Here is a 16,311-nt window from a genome sequence, read left to right as displayed (position 1 = left end):
TCTGCTGAACATAATACTACACAAACATTAGATGTTGCCATGGTTTAATTGCACATAACATGTAAACATTCACAGTGCAGGGAGGAAAAAGTATGTGAACCTTTGGACTTAATAACTGGTTGACCCTCCTTTGGCAGCAATAACCTCAACCAAACGTTTCCTGTAGTTGCAGATCAGACCTGCACAACGATCTGGAGTCATTTTGGACCACTCCTCTTCACAAAACTGTTTCAGTGTAGCAATATTCTTGGGATGTCTGGTGTGAATCGCTCTCTTAAGGTCATGCCACAGCATTTCAATCGGGTTGAGGTCATGACTCTGACTGGGCCACTCCAGAGGGTGCATTCTGTGCTGTTGCAGCCATTGTTTTGTTGAATGACTTGTATGCTTTGGGTCATTGTCCTGTTGCATCACCCATCCTCTGCGGAGCTTCAGTTGACGGACAGATGGTTGTACGTTTTCCTGCAAAATGTCTTGATAAACTCTGGAATTCATTTTCCCATCAATGACAACAATCCGTCCAGGCCCTGAGGCAGCAAAGCAGCCCCAAACCATGATGCTCCCTCCGCCATGTTTTACAGTAGGGATGAGGTTTTGATGTTGGTGTGCTGTGGCTTTTTTTCTCCACACATAGTGTTGTGTGTTATTCCCAAACAACTCAATCTTGGTTTCATCTGTCCACAGTATATTTTGCCAGTAGTGCTGTGGAACATCCAGGTGCTCTTTTGCAAACTTCAACCGTGCTGCAATCTTCTTTTTGGACAGCAATGGCTTCCTCCGTGGTGTCCTCCCATGTACTCCATTCTTGTTTAATGTTTTCCTTATTGTAGATGTGTCAACAAAAATGTTAGCATGTGCCAGAGATTTCTGTAGGTCTTTAGCTGACACTCTGGGATTCTTCTTTACCTCATGCAGCATTCTGCGCTGTGCTCTTGCAGTCATTTTTACAGGACGACCACGCCTAGGGAGAGTAGCAACAGTGCTAAACTTTCTCCATTTGTAGACAGTCTGTCTTACCGTGGACACATGAACATCAAGGCTTTTGGAGATACTTTTGTAACCCTTTCCAGCTTCATGCAAGTCAACAATTCTTGATCGTAGGTCTTCTTAGAGCTCTTTTCTGCGAGGCATGGTTCACATCAGACAGTGCTTCTTGAAACCAGTAAACCCAAAACAGGTGTGTGTTTTTTAAGGGCAGGACAGCTGTCAGCAACACATCCAATATCATCACACTGATTGGAGTCAAGGTTGGCTCACTCCTGGCTCCAATTAGCTCTGGGAGAAGTCATTAAGCTAGGGCCTCACATACTTTTTCCTCCCTGCACTGTGAATGTTTAGATGTTATGTGCAATTAAACCATGGCAACATCTAATGTTTGTGTAGTATTATGTTCAGCAGACTGTGTTCTTCTATTGTTGTGACTTAGATGACGTTCAGAGCACATTTTATGCCCAATTCATACAAAACTCCACGTAATCCCAAGGGGTTCACATACTTTTTCTTGCAACTGTATATATATATATGTATATATGTGTGTGTGTGTGTGTGTGTATATATATATATATATATATATATATATATATATATATATATATATATATATATATATATATATATATATATATATATATTTATATATTGGGGGGAGGAATTGGGAATCATAAATTTGCAATCAAGAATATACTTAAGATAGAGGCTCAGGGATCTTGTAACCGAGACCATAACGGCGTCCAGGGTAGCCAGGGTGCAATAGCAAGCATCCCTTGAGTGCCTTCAAAATCTAGGTTCCTTGGGTGGAACAGAGGCCAAAATGTGCATTAGCAACAAGGATGTGGTACTCAGAATATTTGTCAATCTCGCTGTGCTTTGCGATGAGCAGGTGACACTAGTAGACTATCATCATGAGGCGGGCAATGATTGGCTGGTGCTGGGGAAGCATAACGCGGAGATCTCAAGTGTCTCATCGTAGACGATCTCCTTGGAGGGTGAAGATCCATCGGCTCCCCTTTGGGTAGAGGAGGTAGGCGTAGGCGGGTGAACCATTCTGGGAGCTCTATCAGAGGTAGCTCTAGGCTTTCACAGAAAGCTTGCAGGTCTCCTGGTCCCCTCAAAAGAGTTGTGGCTGACAGGCCAAAGGGGAACTTCCAGCGATATGGAATTTCTCGAGCACGAAGTAGGTCTAGTAGGGAGCGTAGACCTTTACTATGTTGTAGCGTAATATGGGAAAGATCTTGATAGAGTTTGACCTCAGCCCCATGGTAGAGAATCCAACTTCTGTTTCTCACCCTCCTCAGGATTTCTTCTTTGAGCTTAAAGTTCACAATGCAGCAGACCACATCTCTGGGGGGGTCTGTATCTCTTCCCCTGAGGTGAAGTGCTCTATGCATGTGATCCATGTCATACGGCGCATCAGGGGGTCTGTCAAGCAGGTCATTAAAGATAGCTAGCACTACCTGTGGTAAACGATTGTCGTCTATACTTTCTGAGAGTACTCAGTAGAGAGTCGAAGATTATGGCATCTACCTCTATTGTCCAGGTCTTCTAAGTGGTGATGAAGCTCACGTATGTGTACAATATGTGCTTATGTGGCCCTGTGGACATCTTGTATTGCTGTGTCATGGCGGGTGGTTACCCCCTCGAGGTCTTCCAGCCGCAAGGCTACCGCTTGCACATCTAATATCAGCTCAGAGATGGCAGTCGTTAATGTTTCCTTTATGTCTGTGGCAATCGCCCTCAGATCGTCTAGGTTAAGCACCTTGTAGGTCTGCGGTGTGGCAACCTCCGCCCGGGATGTGAGCTGTCTTGTGGGGCTGCGACTGCTAGAGCTGGCCGCATGCTCTGCTCGCTGCGAGGGTGAGGCCTCCCCCCTGGGCTGAGTCCAGAAAAGTGCCGGTATTCCACGGCGTGCATCTCAGACCCTCGGGGGGACCGGGAACATGATGTAGTCGCGTTTCGATCCGCCTTTCCCATGTTGACACCGACTGTTTTCTTCAGCAGGGTATGAAGCAAGCCTCAGTGTGCCGGAGCAATGTGCTTAAGCAGCCATCTTCCTCGGTGCCCTAACCACACCCCCCAGAAAAGGTGATATTAAATTACCCAAATATTTTACAGAATCCCATGTTCGTAGACTGTGAAGCATGATGGGGCTCAGGTCTGGGGGGCGCAACTTATGTGGGAGCCAAAGCAATGTAGTTAAGGAAAGCGGAGCACAGTTGGGCAATTCCAAGAGTACCCATAATGGGATGTCTGTCATGGCATGAAGCATGGACAACTGGGAAATTTGAGTCGCCAAATAATATCTAGAAACATGTGAAACTCCCAGACCTTCCTGCAGTTTATGGGTACACAGAGTGGATCTAGACACTCTGGGATGCTTATGAGCCCAAATAAAACAAAGAATCCGGCTTTGCAATAGACGAAGAAAGAACGCAGGGACCTGAATAGGTAGAGTGTAAAAAAAAAGTACAGGATCTTTGGCAAGATAGTCATCTGCACAGCATGTATCCGACCAGTCCATGACAAAGAAGGAAACTGCCAGGAATGAAGCAGAGAAGTCACGGATCGCAATAAGGGATAATAATTAGATGAAAATAAAGGCAGAGTAGGAGGTAGTAAGTGTAACGCCAAGATAAGCCAGGGAGTGGGATGCCCAATGGTAAGGAAATTGTGTCTGCAACCCTTTAACCAGGTTGGCAGGGAGCATATTATTCAACACTTTGGTTTTAGACAAGTTCATGCTAAGGCTAGATATAGCTGAAAGTCAGCCCAGTATGACCTGAAGACTGTGGAGAGTGATGAGAGGATTGGTTAAAACCAAGAGTGTATCATCCGCATTAAAATTGGCCTTATACTGAATTCCTGCATAGGGGATAAAGGAAATATCTGGGTGGTTTTGAATGGCTGCAGCTAGACGTTCGAGAGCGAGAACAAGAAGAGCAGGTGACAGTGGGCATCCCTGTCTCGGGCCCCTGAAAATTGGGAAAAAAAACATGCATATCTGACAGAGGCCGAGGAAGACAAGTATAAAGCAGAGATCCATACCAAGAATGCGTCCCCAAACCCCCATCTAGACAGTGTATACAATGAAGGAAATACGTTTTTTATCCCCTGCTGATTTTGAATGTTTGCCCACTCACAAAGAAATGATCAGTCTAAAACTGAGAGACAGAATAGCAACAAAACGTTCTAAAGAAATTCTAACAAATGATGCACTGATTTGCATGTTCATGAGGGAAATAAGTATTTGATCCCCTATCATTCAACAGGATTTCTGGCTACCAGGTGTCTTTCATACAGGTAACAAGCTGAGATTAGAAGCAGTCTCTTGACAGGGAGTGCTGCTAATCTCATTTTGTTACCTGTATAAAAGACACCTGTCCATAGGAGCAATCAAACAATCAGATTCCAAACTCTCCACCATGGCAAAGATCAAAGGGGCAAGATTGTAGACCTACACAAGGCTGGATTGGGCTACAAAACTATTGCCAAGCAGCTTGGTGAGAAGGTGACAACAGTTGGTGCAATCATTCGCAAATGGAAGAAACACAAAACAACTGTCAGTCTCCCTAGGTCTGGTGCACCATGCAAGATCTCACCTCGTGGAGTGTCAATGATCATGAGAATGGTGAGGAATCATCCCAGAACTACAGGTGAGGATCCTGTCAATGATTTCCAGACAGCTGGGACCACAGTCACCAAGAAAACAATTGGTAACACACTAAGCTGTCAAGGAATGAAATCCTGCAGTGCCCACAAGTTCCCTCTGCTCAAGAAAGCACATGTCCAGGCCCGTCTGAAGTTTGCCACTGTACATCTGAATAATGCAGAGGAGGACTGGTTGAAAGTGTTGTGGTCAGATGAGACCAAAATCTAGCTCTTTGGCATCAACTCAACTTGTCGTGTTTGGAGGAGGAGGAATGCTGCCTATGACCCCAAGAACACCATCCCAACTGTCAAACGTGATGGTGGTGGAAACATTCTGCTTTGGGGGTGTTTTTCTGCTAAGGGGGCAGGACAACTGCACCGCATCAAAGGGACGATGGACGGGGCAATGTACCATCAAATCTTGGGTGAGAACCTTCTTCCCTCAGCCAGGGCATTGAAAATGGGTCGTGGATGGGTGTCCCAGCATGACAAATGACCCAAAACACATGGCGAAGGCAACAAAGGAGTGGCTCAAGAAGAAGCACATTAAGGTCTTGGAGTGCCCTAGCCAGTCTCCAAACCTTAATCCTATTGAAAATCTGTGGAGGGAGCTCAACGTTCGAGTCGCGAAACATCAACCACCAAAGCTTAATGACTTGGAGAGGATCTGCCAAGAGGAGTGGGCCAAAATCCCTCCTGAGATGTGTGCAAAGCTGGTGGCCAACTACAGGAAACGTCTGACCTCTGTGATTGCCAACAAGGGATTTGCCACCAAGTACTAAGTCATGTTTTGTGAAGGGGATCAAATACTTATTTCTCTCATGAACATGCAAATCAGTGCATCATTTGTCAGACATGCATTTCTGCTGAATTTTTTGTTGCTATTCTGTCTCTCAGTGTTACAATACACCTACCATTCGATTTTTAGACTGATCATTTCTTTGTGAATGGGCAAACATTCAAAATCAGCAGGGGATCAAATACTTATTTCCTTAACTGTATGTAAAATACTCCCAAGAAAGTGAATCAAACACTTTATATATGTCCAGGGATAGAAGGAATTCCGGTATCCTGCGGCGATGTAAAATATGAATGAGATGGATGACCTTACGAATGTTATCAGCTTGTCTCCCCAGAACAAAACCATCCTGATCCCTGTGGACAAGTGAGAGTAGATTACTATTAATTCAGGTTCTCAAAACCTTTCCCAAAATCTTCAAGTCGACATTTAGAGATTGGTCTGAAAGCTTACTGTTCAAAAGGCATCCTCAGACTTCTTGGGGATCATAGTAATGTGCACTTTAAGAGACTCCAAAGAAAGCCAGGAGCCCTGATTCAAAGAATTGAAAAAGGCCGCCAGGTGAGGAACCAGAATGGTGGCAAATATTTTTTATAGTAGATCCCAGAGAACCCCTCTTTGCCTGGAGCCTTGGAGGGCTTCAGAGATTTGATAGCTTGTAAAGTTCAGTTTCGGAGATATCCGTGTTCAGAGCAACCCGGGCTGCAGCGGATAAGGAGAGGGATAAGGATAAGGTGCAGATCACCGCAGAAACTGTCAGCATGTTCCACAACAAAGGTATTCCATTTCTGGTAAAGGGAGGACAAAAAAAAAATCTGCAAATCTGTGTGTAATCTTCACAGGGTTCCTCAGCAACGTCAGCATCCCTCATTCGAGTTGAACAGGTTTATGCATGTGACCCATCAAATTAAGTTTATTGGCCAACATCGGCCCCGGTTTATTGGCGCATGTATAAAACCTATGTCCAGCCCAACACAAGGCCTTCTCAGCCGGTGTAGTCAAAAGAGGATCAAGTTTAGCTGCCACTGCATCTCGAGCTTTCCTATTGGCAGCAGTTGGACAGGCTTTCCAGGTCACGTCCACTGCGGCTAATCAAGAGGTCAATTCTAGCATCCTCCTCTCTCTGGCACATTTCCTGGATGAAGCAATTTTAAATCAGGTGAAACCTAATGGTGGCTTTGTGAGCCTCCCACCGGGAGATAGCCATAGATACAGAATCCACATTATCCATAAAATAAGATTGAATGTGTGAGAGAACCTGGGAACAGGTGAGAAGGGATTCATTGAGTCTCCAAAGAAAAGAGGGCCGAGCCATACCAGAAAGATGCAGTGATAAAGACCAAAGGGTCATGATCAGACCAAGGTGAGGTCGGGATGAATTTTGAATTAAAGATAGATGTCAGAAGGATATGAAGATGAATGATCTATTCTACAAAAGCTCAGGTGTGGAGCTGAATAAAAAGTGTAGTTCCTGCCAAACCATAGGTTTGTAGCGTATCACGTAATTTAGATTCCTGGGCAAGGTCGTGGCTAGGGGTCACTCCAGTAGGGTAGCGACGATTGACAGAGGAATTAAGAGCAACATTCGAATCATGCATGAATAGGAGAATACTACGTTGATAGTGTGAGAACACCTTCAGCAAATGAGAAAAGAATTTGTATTGAAATCTATTTGGCACGTAATAGCCCACCAGGGTCACTTCATGGTCCCAAAGGGTACCCCTTAGGAGCAAATACCTGCCTGTGGGATCAACTATTTCCACGTTGCAAGTAAACAGCAGATTGCGTCTAAAAACAATCACCACTCCCCTATGCTTCTCAGGGGCTGAAGCAGAGAAAAAGGTCGGATAATGGTGAGAGAGAGAGTGTGACATGGAGGATTGTGAAAACCTTGGCTCCTGCATCACATAGCACTGCAATATACAAAGAAAATGTAATAATGAACACAAACATATTAGCGTAAAGAAGAGGAGGCATTCCTGGGTTGCGGTCCCCATAGATTGGAAGCCAACACCAACCACATAAGGCATAGAACCAAGAGCCAGGAAAGCCGCTGGCATACAGTAAAAGGCACATTACCCCCCCCCCCAAAAAAATAAAACTTTCCGTCAACACAAAAGGCACCAGAAAGGTGAAGACCACAGCCCCAATAGTTTTCATGGGGTGCAGCAATCCAATGCAAAAATCAGGTGGGAGCCGGGGATCTCCGTAAACAGTCCAGTATTGCAATGAAAATTGTTGGAACCAAAACACGGAGACCAAGGGGGAGGACATGGAGGCCTACAAACATTTTGTCTACCAAAAGACAATCAAACCCAAGAGCCCACAAGTTCCTATTAGAAGAAGTAAGTCCAAGCCGGACAGCCGAAGATCACCACCAGTACAGTCCAATATTGCATAGAAAAACATTTAAAACTGTAAAAATAAGAACATGAAACAGACAGTTTGCCCAACAAGGGCCAGTCAAGGCCTCAGCAGGAACGCGGAGAGTCACGTCAATGGACCAAACCATCTAAGGAGAGAAAAGCTTACCCATCCAGCCAGACTCAACCTGAATCAGAGCGGGAGGATCCGGACAGCAGAGGGGTACTAGGGAGGGTGTGTTTATGGCATCCAACTTTCTCCCACATGAGCTCCAGCTGAGATGAAGGAGGTTTTTAGCCGGAGGGCCGTACTAGGCTGTTGGAGTTATCCCACAATGGCAAAAGGTGCAGTGCCTCCAGGGTCAACTTGGATTCTGAACAACATGGCTCTGGCCTTGGTAAGCGAACGTAAGCTTAAATGGAAAGCCCCATTGGTATCTGATGTGATGGTTCAAGAGGACTGACGTGAAGGGTTCCATCTGTCGACGTTTCTGTATGGTGGATGGTGCCAGATCCACAAACAGCTGGTATAGATGACCCTGGAAGCAACGATCCTCTTTATCTTGTGGAGAGCGTAGGAGCGATTATTTCGTATGGTAATAGGTGAATTTAATTATGACGTCCCTGGGGGGAACCTCAGATGACCTTGGGCCCAGAACCTGATGAATACGATCGAACTCCAGATGGTCTATCGGTATCACTGGTTCCAATTCTTTAAAAAGCGCAGTAGCAGTGGACGTGAGGTCAACGATTGTTTCGGGCAGGCCACGCAGGCGAAGATTACCCCGAGGGGACCCATTTTCAAATTCCTCCAGATGCAGGAGAGCCTCATCAAGCTCTTTTTTCAGATCTGAAAGGTCCTGCTTATGGTTTTCTATCACCGTGGCTGCGGCGTCCATCTTATCTTAAAGAGCATCAGTGCAACTTCCCAATTCGCAAATCTCCTTAGTGAGATGAGTGGCCAGTCTGGAGGTGGCTGTAGTAAGCTTCTGCTGCAGCATGGTCTTGAACCTGGCCAGGAGGTCTGCATCCTGCAAGGGAGGCTGTGGGAGGTCAGGAAAGATGTCAGGCAGGCTCTCTAGGTCAGAGGGTACATCCAGGTCGCCTGGGAGTAGCGGCGGGGAAGCTGCCAAAATCGAGGCTGGGGATTCTAGCAGGAGCACCAGCGGGTAGGCTGCAGAACCGGAAGGGTCTGGCAATCTGGCACTGGATGCCGCCAACTTCTTTCCCATGTGTGGCAGGGGGGCAGCAGTGGAGGGTAGAGCGGGCTCTCCAGGAGGCAGAGTGATCGCAGATGTGCCCGGCGATGGAAGAGCACGATCACTGAGTGGCCATCTACTAGCGCTGCTTACGAACACCCCCTGTAAAGTTTTTGTTTGTTTTTTTTCGTTCAACCCAGCGTACTGAATGAAAGAAAACCTGACAGATCGCCATACTAACACACGATGTTAGTGCGGCAATCTCCCCTACTGTACCTTTGTGTTCAGACAGAGGGACTACCCCCTGTCAGAACATACTCATCAGCACTTGCATCCATTGGTTGTGAGCACTGATTAGATGCTGGTTTTCCAGCAGAAAAGACAGCTGTTGAACCGGTTGATACCGCCCAATATTTGCCTATGTGTGCCCAGCCTAACTCTTAAGCTTACTATACATGGCTCAATTTTTTTCATTCAGCCAGTGGGCTGAATGAAAAAAAATGGAGCCGATTCCCTCATCCACACATACAGAGGAGTCCAGCTGAGTTAGCTGGACTGCTTCGCTCTCAGAATACTCTGATCAGTGCTGCAGCACTGATTACACTAAAGCTTTCCAGCAAGCCTGTTTGTGTGCAATCAGTAGATTGACTGCTTTTGAACAGGACTGTCCATGTTGAACCTGATGAATTTTGATCTATCGCCAGCTTTATACAGTTTTAATTACATTTCTCTTTCATTCACTACTTGGTTCTCTTTGTATAATTGGGTGTCCATTGATCTGGTTCTCACATATTCATATCACAATTTTCACTTACAGATTATTCTCAGTTACTGTGCCATCTTTGAGTATTATCAATTACAACTACTCTTTTTAGCAATGCTTGACATTTTTCAAGTGAAAATATACTGTACATAATTGTAACTGTTTCCTTTACTGCATCAAGTGTTACATTATTATTTATTGCCATTGGTTTTTATTGCTTAGCATATGCAGCAAGTTGACGTTTTTTCGGTGTCTTCTGTTAACATATATCTGACATGTTCTTTAATTCCATTTCATACTGACAGCAGAAACGAGGATTGTTCAGGAGCAGAGCATCTAGTATAAGCCTAACTGTGGAAACTGCATTAGAGAGCTTTGACTTCCTAAATTTAACTTCTGATATTGAGGATTCGGAGTGTTCAGAGGAAGATGGTGGACAAAAAAGCAGGCAAGACCATAGTAATATATCAGAGAATTAAATTTTATGTGCATGTGTTTTTCATTTTCTGATTAATAGTTTATTATATACTATAGCCCAGTTTCAGAGTCAAGCACATGGTTTTCACACAAATTGGTAACAAATGTTTTGAGACATTAGGATGGGTTTTGGATGGGACTTTAACAGTGGCTTTTAAATGGTGAAACATATGGACAATTAGAAGTAGCTGTGTCATCATCTTTATATTTGCCTTTGGTTTTTTTTTTACATTCTTTATTTTTGTTTCCAAAAAGAAAGACAAGAATATAGCACAGTCATTGTAGCTAACAAAGATATAGACTCATCCAAGTCAAAGGCACAAGGTCATGAAACAGAGCTAGGCCCCTTTCACACAGGCGGACCAACAGGGTCTACCTGTCCGTTTTTCAGGCATACCCAGTCAGACCATCCATTGTTCTCTATGGGGAGGCAAATGTAAATGGACATGTGTCCGTGTACACTCGCCTGCATCCGATCCAATTCACTAAAAACACAGATGGGGTGATCCGTTTCCCATCCATCTATTGGATCAGATGACATTCGGATGTACACAGACAGGCGGTGCATTTACATCCGACCACCCCATAGAGAACAGCAGGTATTGTCCGTGACAACTCTGAACAAGTGGTGCTGACAAAAACCCGTCATCCGCCTGCTCAGCAGTGATTAGTGGACAGATCCCCTGCTGAACAGCTGGATGCGCTTAGTGGAGTCTGCCCATGTGAAAGGGGCCTTAACAGGATAACAAGCAACATTTTGGTGCAGAGTACCCAAAACATTGGTCTACAATCTAACCTCTCCACATCCCGTCAAAATCCATTAAAAAAAAAAAAAAAAAGTGGGGGTGGAGGGCAGAAAAGGGTGGGGGGCTTGAAGAATAGAAAAAAGGGTTAAAGGGTAAAGTGAGAATCTCATTCCTCCTCAGCACAAATCTTACCATACTCTTAAGAACAGGTGAATAGTATCCAGTGGAACCACTTCCTATGAAAATTCTCTCCCTTGCCACATACTGTAAGAAGAAAGTACATACATAAGTACATACAGTGTATTTGAGCATATTTATGACTTCTGGCAGATGAAAGGAAACAAGACATCTCTAATTAGAAATGCATGAAGCACGAAAAAGTTTTATCACAAAATAATAAACAATGTTTTATTGTCATAGACCATTGAATAGCAATGCAATTATTTTTTTTTTTGCACTGATTAAAAAATAGATTTTTTTTAATGGCAAAATAAAACAGACCACAGCAAAATGATTAAAATTACACTGAAAATGAAATATCTGATTGCATGAGTATACACCCCCTCCTGTTACTATTAAGTAAATGAACATCTCACAGAAAAATTAGTCTTTAACCACTTGCCTACCAGGCACTTATACCCCCTTATTTACCAGGCCAATTTTCAGCTTTCAGCGCTGCCGCACTTTGACAATTGCGCGGTCATGCAACATTGTACCCATATGAAATTTTGATCATTTTTTTCTCACAAATAGAGCTTTCTTTTGGTGGTATTAGGTATTATCTAATCGCCACTGGGCGCTTTACTTTTTGCGCTATAAATAAAAAAAGTGCAAAAAATTAAAAAAAAAAAAAAAAAAGTTTCTTTGTTTCTATTATAAAATTTTTCAAACAGGTAATTTTTCTCCTTCACTGATGTGCGTTGATGAGGCAGCACTGATGGGCACTGATAGGCAGCACTAAAGGGCACTGATAGGCAGTACTAATGAGGTGGCACGGATAGGCGGCACTGATAGGCAGCACTAATGAGGTGTCACGGATAGGCGGCACTAATATGCAGCACTGATAGGCGGCACTGATAGGTGACACTGATGATGGGTACTGATAGACGGCACTGACTGGCATCACTGCTGGGCACTGACTGGTGGCACTGACTGGCAGCACTGCTGGGCGGCACTGGTGGGTGGCACTGGTGGGCAGCACTGGTGGGTGGGCCAGGTGGGTGGCACTGGTGGGCACAGGTAGGTGGCACTGGTGGGCACAGGTGGGCGCACTGCTGGGCACAGGTGGGTGCACTGCTGGGCACAGGTGGGCGGAGCTAGTGGGCGCACTGCTGGGCACAGGTGGGCAGAACTTGTGGGTGGCACTGCTGGGCACCGATCATCAGGGCACTGATGATCGGTGCCGATCCTCGCTCTGACAACTGCCGGTTCTCGGCAGTACTTTCCTCACGATCTGACAGCGTGAGGAAAGTGCAGCCGAGAACCGGCACTTGCATTTCCCTGTGATCAGCGTGTCATTGGACACCGCTGATCACGTGGTAAAAGGCCGCTGTGATTGGCCTTTTACCACATCACGTGATCAGCTGTGTCCACAGAGATCACGGAGATCGCCGGGTGCGCGCCCCCTGGGGCGCGCAGGAGAGCGCGTTCTGGGAGGACGTCATATGGCGTCCACCCAGAACTGGCCGGCCGCAGTGCAGCCGTCATTCGGCTATCTGCGGTCGGCAACTAGTTAATAGTGATGGGCCGAACACCCCCGTTTGGTTCCCCAGTCCAGCATTTGAACCTAATGAAAGTTTGACCGTGAACTTTGAGTCTTGTAAATTCAAAAGTGCCCATTTTAAAGGCTTATATGCACGTTATTGGCCATAAAAGGGGTATAGGGACTTGGGTACTGCCCTGAGGGACATGAATCAGTGAAAAAATAAATGTAAAAAAGTACTGTTTTTAAAGGAGCAGTCATTTTTTAATTTCTTAAAGTAAAAAAACAAAATGAAAACTTCCTTTAAAAAGTCATGCCTGGGGGTCCCCCTTAAACTACTAAAAAAAAAAAAAAGTTAGCATGGGGTCCCCCCTAATCTATACCAGACCCTTTAGGCCCCCCACAGTAAATAATTTAAAAAACAAAGTGCGTGGAGTTCCCCCTAAAAGCTATACCAGGCCCTTTAGGCCTGGTATGACTTTTAAGGGGAACCCCACCTCCCAAAAATAGGGAGCATGGGGTCCCCCCTAATTCTGTACCAGAGTCTTCATCCAAGCACAGGCCTGGAAGGCTAGGAAAGGGGAGGATGAACGAGTGCCCCCTTCCCTGCGCCTTACCAGGCCATGTGCCCCCGGCATTGGTACAGTGGGGACAAGGGCCTCTTCCCCACAACCCCTGCCTGGTGGTTGTGGGGGTCTGCGGGCAGGTGGGCTCATTAGCATCAGGGTAGCCCTTTAAATAAGGGGGCACCATGATGTTGCCTCCTTATTTAAAGGGATACCCTGATGCTAATGTTCCGGGGAAAGTATTCTCCCCTTTGTCTTATTTAGTGTGGGGTAGTGACTGCACTGTTAAGATCGCAGTGGATTGTGGGGTGTTTGGTGGGCGAACAGTTGGTGGTGCCTTCACACTGTAACCCTTCGGAGTTATTCTTGATGAGTACAGGATTGGACCTGCTCTAAAAATGCTAATTATATGCACCTGTCACACAGGTGCAGAAAAATTGGGCCTTGGGTGTTGGTGGTGCCTGAACACTGTAATCTCTCACAGGTACTCTTGCTGGGTGCAGGAATGAGCCCTGCTGTTAAAAATTGGAGAAAAATTGTACAAAATTGAAATTACACGCACCTGTCAAACAAGTGCAGAAAAATTGGGCCTTCGGTTTTGGTGGTGCCTGAACACTGTTTCCCCTCAGTTACTCTTGCTGGGTGCAGGAATGGGCCCTGCTGTTAGAAATTGTTAACAATTAGAGAAGTATTTTTAAAAATTGAAATTAGGTGAACCTGTCAAACAAGTGCAGAAAGGTTTGGCCTTGGGTGCTGGTGGTGCCCTAAACCAAAAACATTGTTGGATGGATTCAGAAATAGGATAGGCAGCATAGCCAGTCTTCATAGGATCCCAGATCCCTAACAAATTTAATCATTTACATCAGCATCAGGGGCTTGATAGCTGCTGTTGATCCAGGACGGATTCATTTTCATAAATGTCAGCTGGTCAACGTAGTCTGTGGACAGACGCACCCTTTTATCCATCACTAAACCTCCAGCAGCACTGAAAGTCCGTTCTGAAAGCACGCTGGATACAGGACAGGCCAGTAGCTCGAAGGCATATTGAGTAAGTTCTGGCCAGTGATCCATCCTCAAGACCCAGTAACCCAGTGGATGCTCAGTTGTAAAGGTCTCTGCTCTTGCCCCTAGATAATTCTGCACCATGATTCAGATGCTGCCAATGGGTGTGTAAACCTAACAGCCCTGGCCACTGAGAACTAAAAATTTTTTTAAAGGAATCGGTCAGCCGGCCGCCTTCTCCACCACTCTTCCTTTGACTGAATGAAGCCTCAGAAAAACATTGTGTAGGAAATGGTAACCTCCCAGTGTCTGGAAAGGTGTTACACAAATTTTTATTCAAGGAGTCCTCAAGATGTTTCATTCTCTGCTCCCTCTGCAAAGGCAGGATGAGGATAATGTGGATCAAGAAGGGTTGCCAACCAGTTTTGATCTCTCTCCTTGTTAGCACGAATCCTCGGGTCCTTTCGCAGTCTTTGCAGAATCAGGAAGCCCATGAAGCTTAAGTTTGAGGAGGCATGAGATCTGAGTCCTCTGGGTCACTGAGGATGACACTGTTGGGAACTACCTCCTCCCAGCCACATACTACTTTTGGCTGTGTTCCTGGGGACTGAAAACTATCCCCTGAAGACTGCCGTATGTTATCCTCTACTTCCATGCTGCCACAATCCTCCTCTTCCTTCTCCTGTCTGTTTTGTGGCCCCACAGGAATGGTATCTGCATAAAGGGGGCCTTGAAAGGAAAGGAAGTCTTCCTCCTGGTGTTCTGCCTTAAGTGCCCTGTCCATGATTCCACACAGCGTGTGCTCCAGCAGAAAGACTAGAGGGATAGTGTCACTGATGCATGCATTGTCGCAGCTTATCGTCCTTGTGGCCTCCTCAAATGGTTACAGGACTGTGCATGCATCCTTTATCACCATCCACTGGTGTCAAAAAGAAGCCAAGCTCCCCTGAGCCTGTCCTTATGCCATATTCACACAGGTACTCATTGATGGCTCTCTACTGCATGTGCAGCCACTGCAGCATTGCCAATGCTGAGTTCCACCTGGTGGGCATACCACAAATGACTTGGTTGCTAGGCAGCTTGAATTCCAGTTGAATGTCAGCCAACCAAACACTGGCTGTGTACGACCACCGGGAACAGCCACAAATTTTTCTGGCATGCCTCAGAAGATCTTGTAAGTCTGGGTACCTGTTCAAGAAACACTGCACCACCAAATTCAGGACGTGTGCCAAGCATGGAACATATGTCAGATGTCCCTGTCGGAGGGTGGAGAGAAGGTTGGGGTCATTGTCGCATACAACCATTCCTGGCTCAATCTGCTGTTGCATCAACTACCTCTGAGCCTGCCCCTACAGAGCTGACAGAATCTCTGGCCCAGTGTGGCTCCTGTCCCTTAAACAGACCAGTTGAAGCACCACATGTCATCTTTTAGCCTGACTGCTTGCGTAGCCTCTTGAACACTTACAGAGCACTGCTGGTTCAGAGGACAATTCAGCAGAAGAGGCCATAGAGGAAGAGGAGGGGTGGAGCAGACAGATGTGGCAAAATCACCAACAGCTTTTGGAGGCATGGTGGCAGAACAAGCGCCAGCACTGAACCCTGTCCTGCATCCTTCCCAGCTGCCAGCATATTTAATCATTGCACCATGAAGGATATGTGACGACCCTGACCATGTCTGCTGGACCACATGTCAGCAGTAATGTGGACCTTGTTGCTGACCGCCCTGTCCAGTGAGGCCAACACATTGCCTTCCATATGATGGTGCAGAGCTGGAGTGGCCTTAAGTGAAAAGAAATGTCTTTTTTGGAACCTGCCACTGTGGTACAGCACATTCCACAAATTCACAAAAGGGGGCAGAGTCCACCATGTTGAAAGGCAGCAGTTGTAACACTAGCAATTTGGCCAACCTAGCATTTAGATGCTAAGCATGTGGATGGGTGGGACAGTATTTTTTTTATGGTTCAACAACTAGAGTAGCAAACTTTGCCTGGTGTACTACTAATAGACTGGGTGCAAGGACCTGTGACACCCATTGTTATACTATCACTCC

General features: G+C 45.8%; 1 protein-coding gene across 2 annotated transcripts in view; it reads left to right on the top strand.

Annotated features, from left to right (window-relative positions):
• Window positions 1-16,311, top strand: part of LOC149451927 (rho family-interacting cell polarization regulator 1-like) — a 1,274,165-nt gene that overhangs the window by 1,182,683 nt on the left and 75,171 nt on the right. Inside the window, exon 14 of one of the 2 annotated variants that reach the window (XM_089689951.1) lies at window positions 10,074-10,216. The exons of the other annotated variant lie outside the window; for it this stretch is intronic. Within the exon in view, the coding sequence (XP_089546077.1) occupies window positions 10,074-10,216 (143 nt within the window). The remainder of the gene's footprint in view (window positions 1-10,073; window positions 10,217-16,311) is intronic. 2 annotated transcript variants of the gene reach the window in all.

Source organism: Staurois parvus, unplaced genomic scaffold (genome assembly GCF_062004578.1).
Source record: "Staurois parvus isolate SC_StPar_1 unplaced genomic scaffold, SC_StPar_1.0 ptg000505l, whole genome shotgun sequence".
Classification (NCBI taxonomy): Eukaryota; Metazoa; Chordata; class Amphibia; order Anura; family Ranidae; genus Staurois; species Staurois parvus.
Note: the sequence above shows the minus strand (reverse complement) of the source record. Positions and strands in the feature narration are given on the sequence as shown.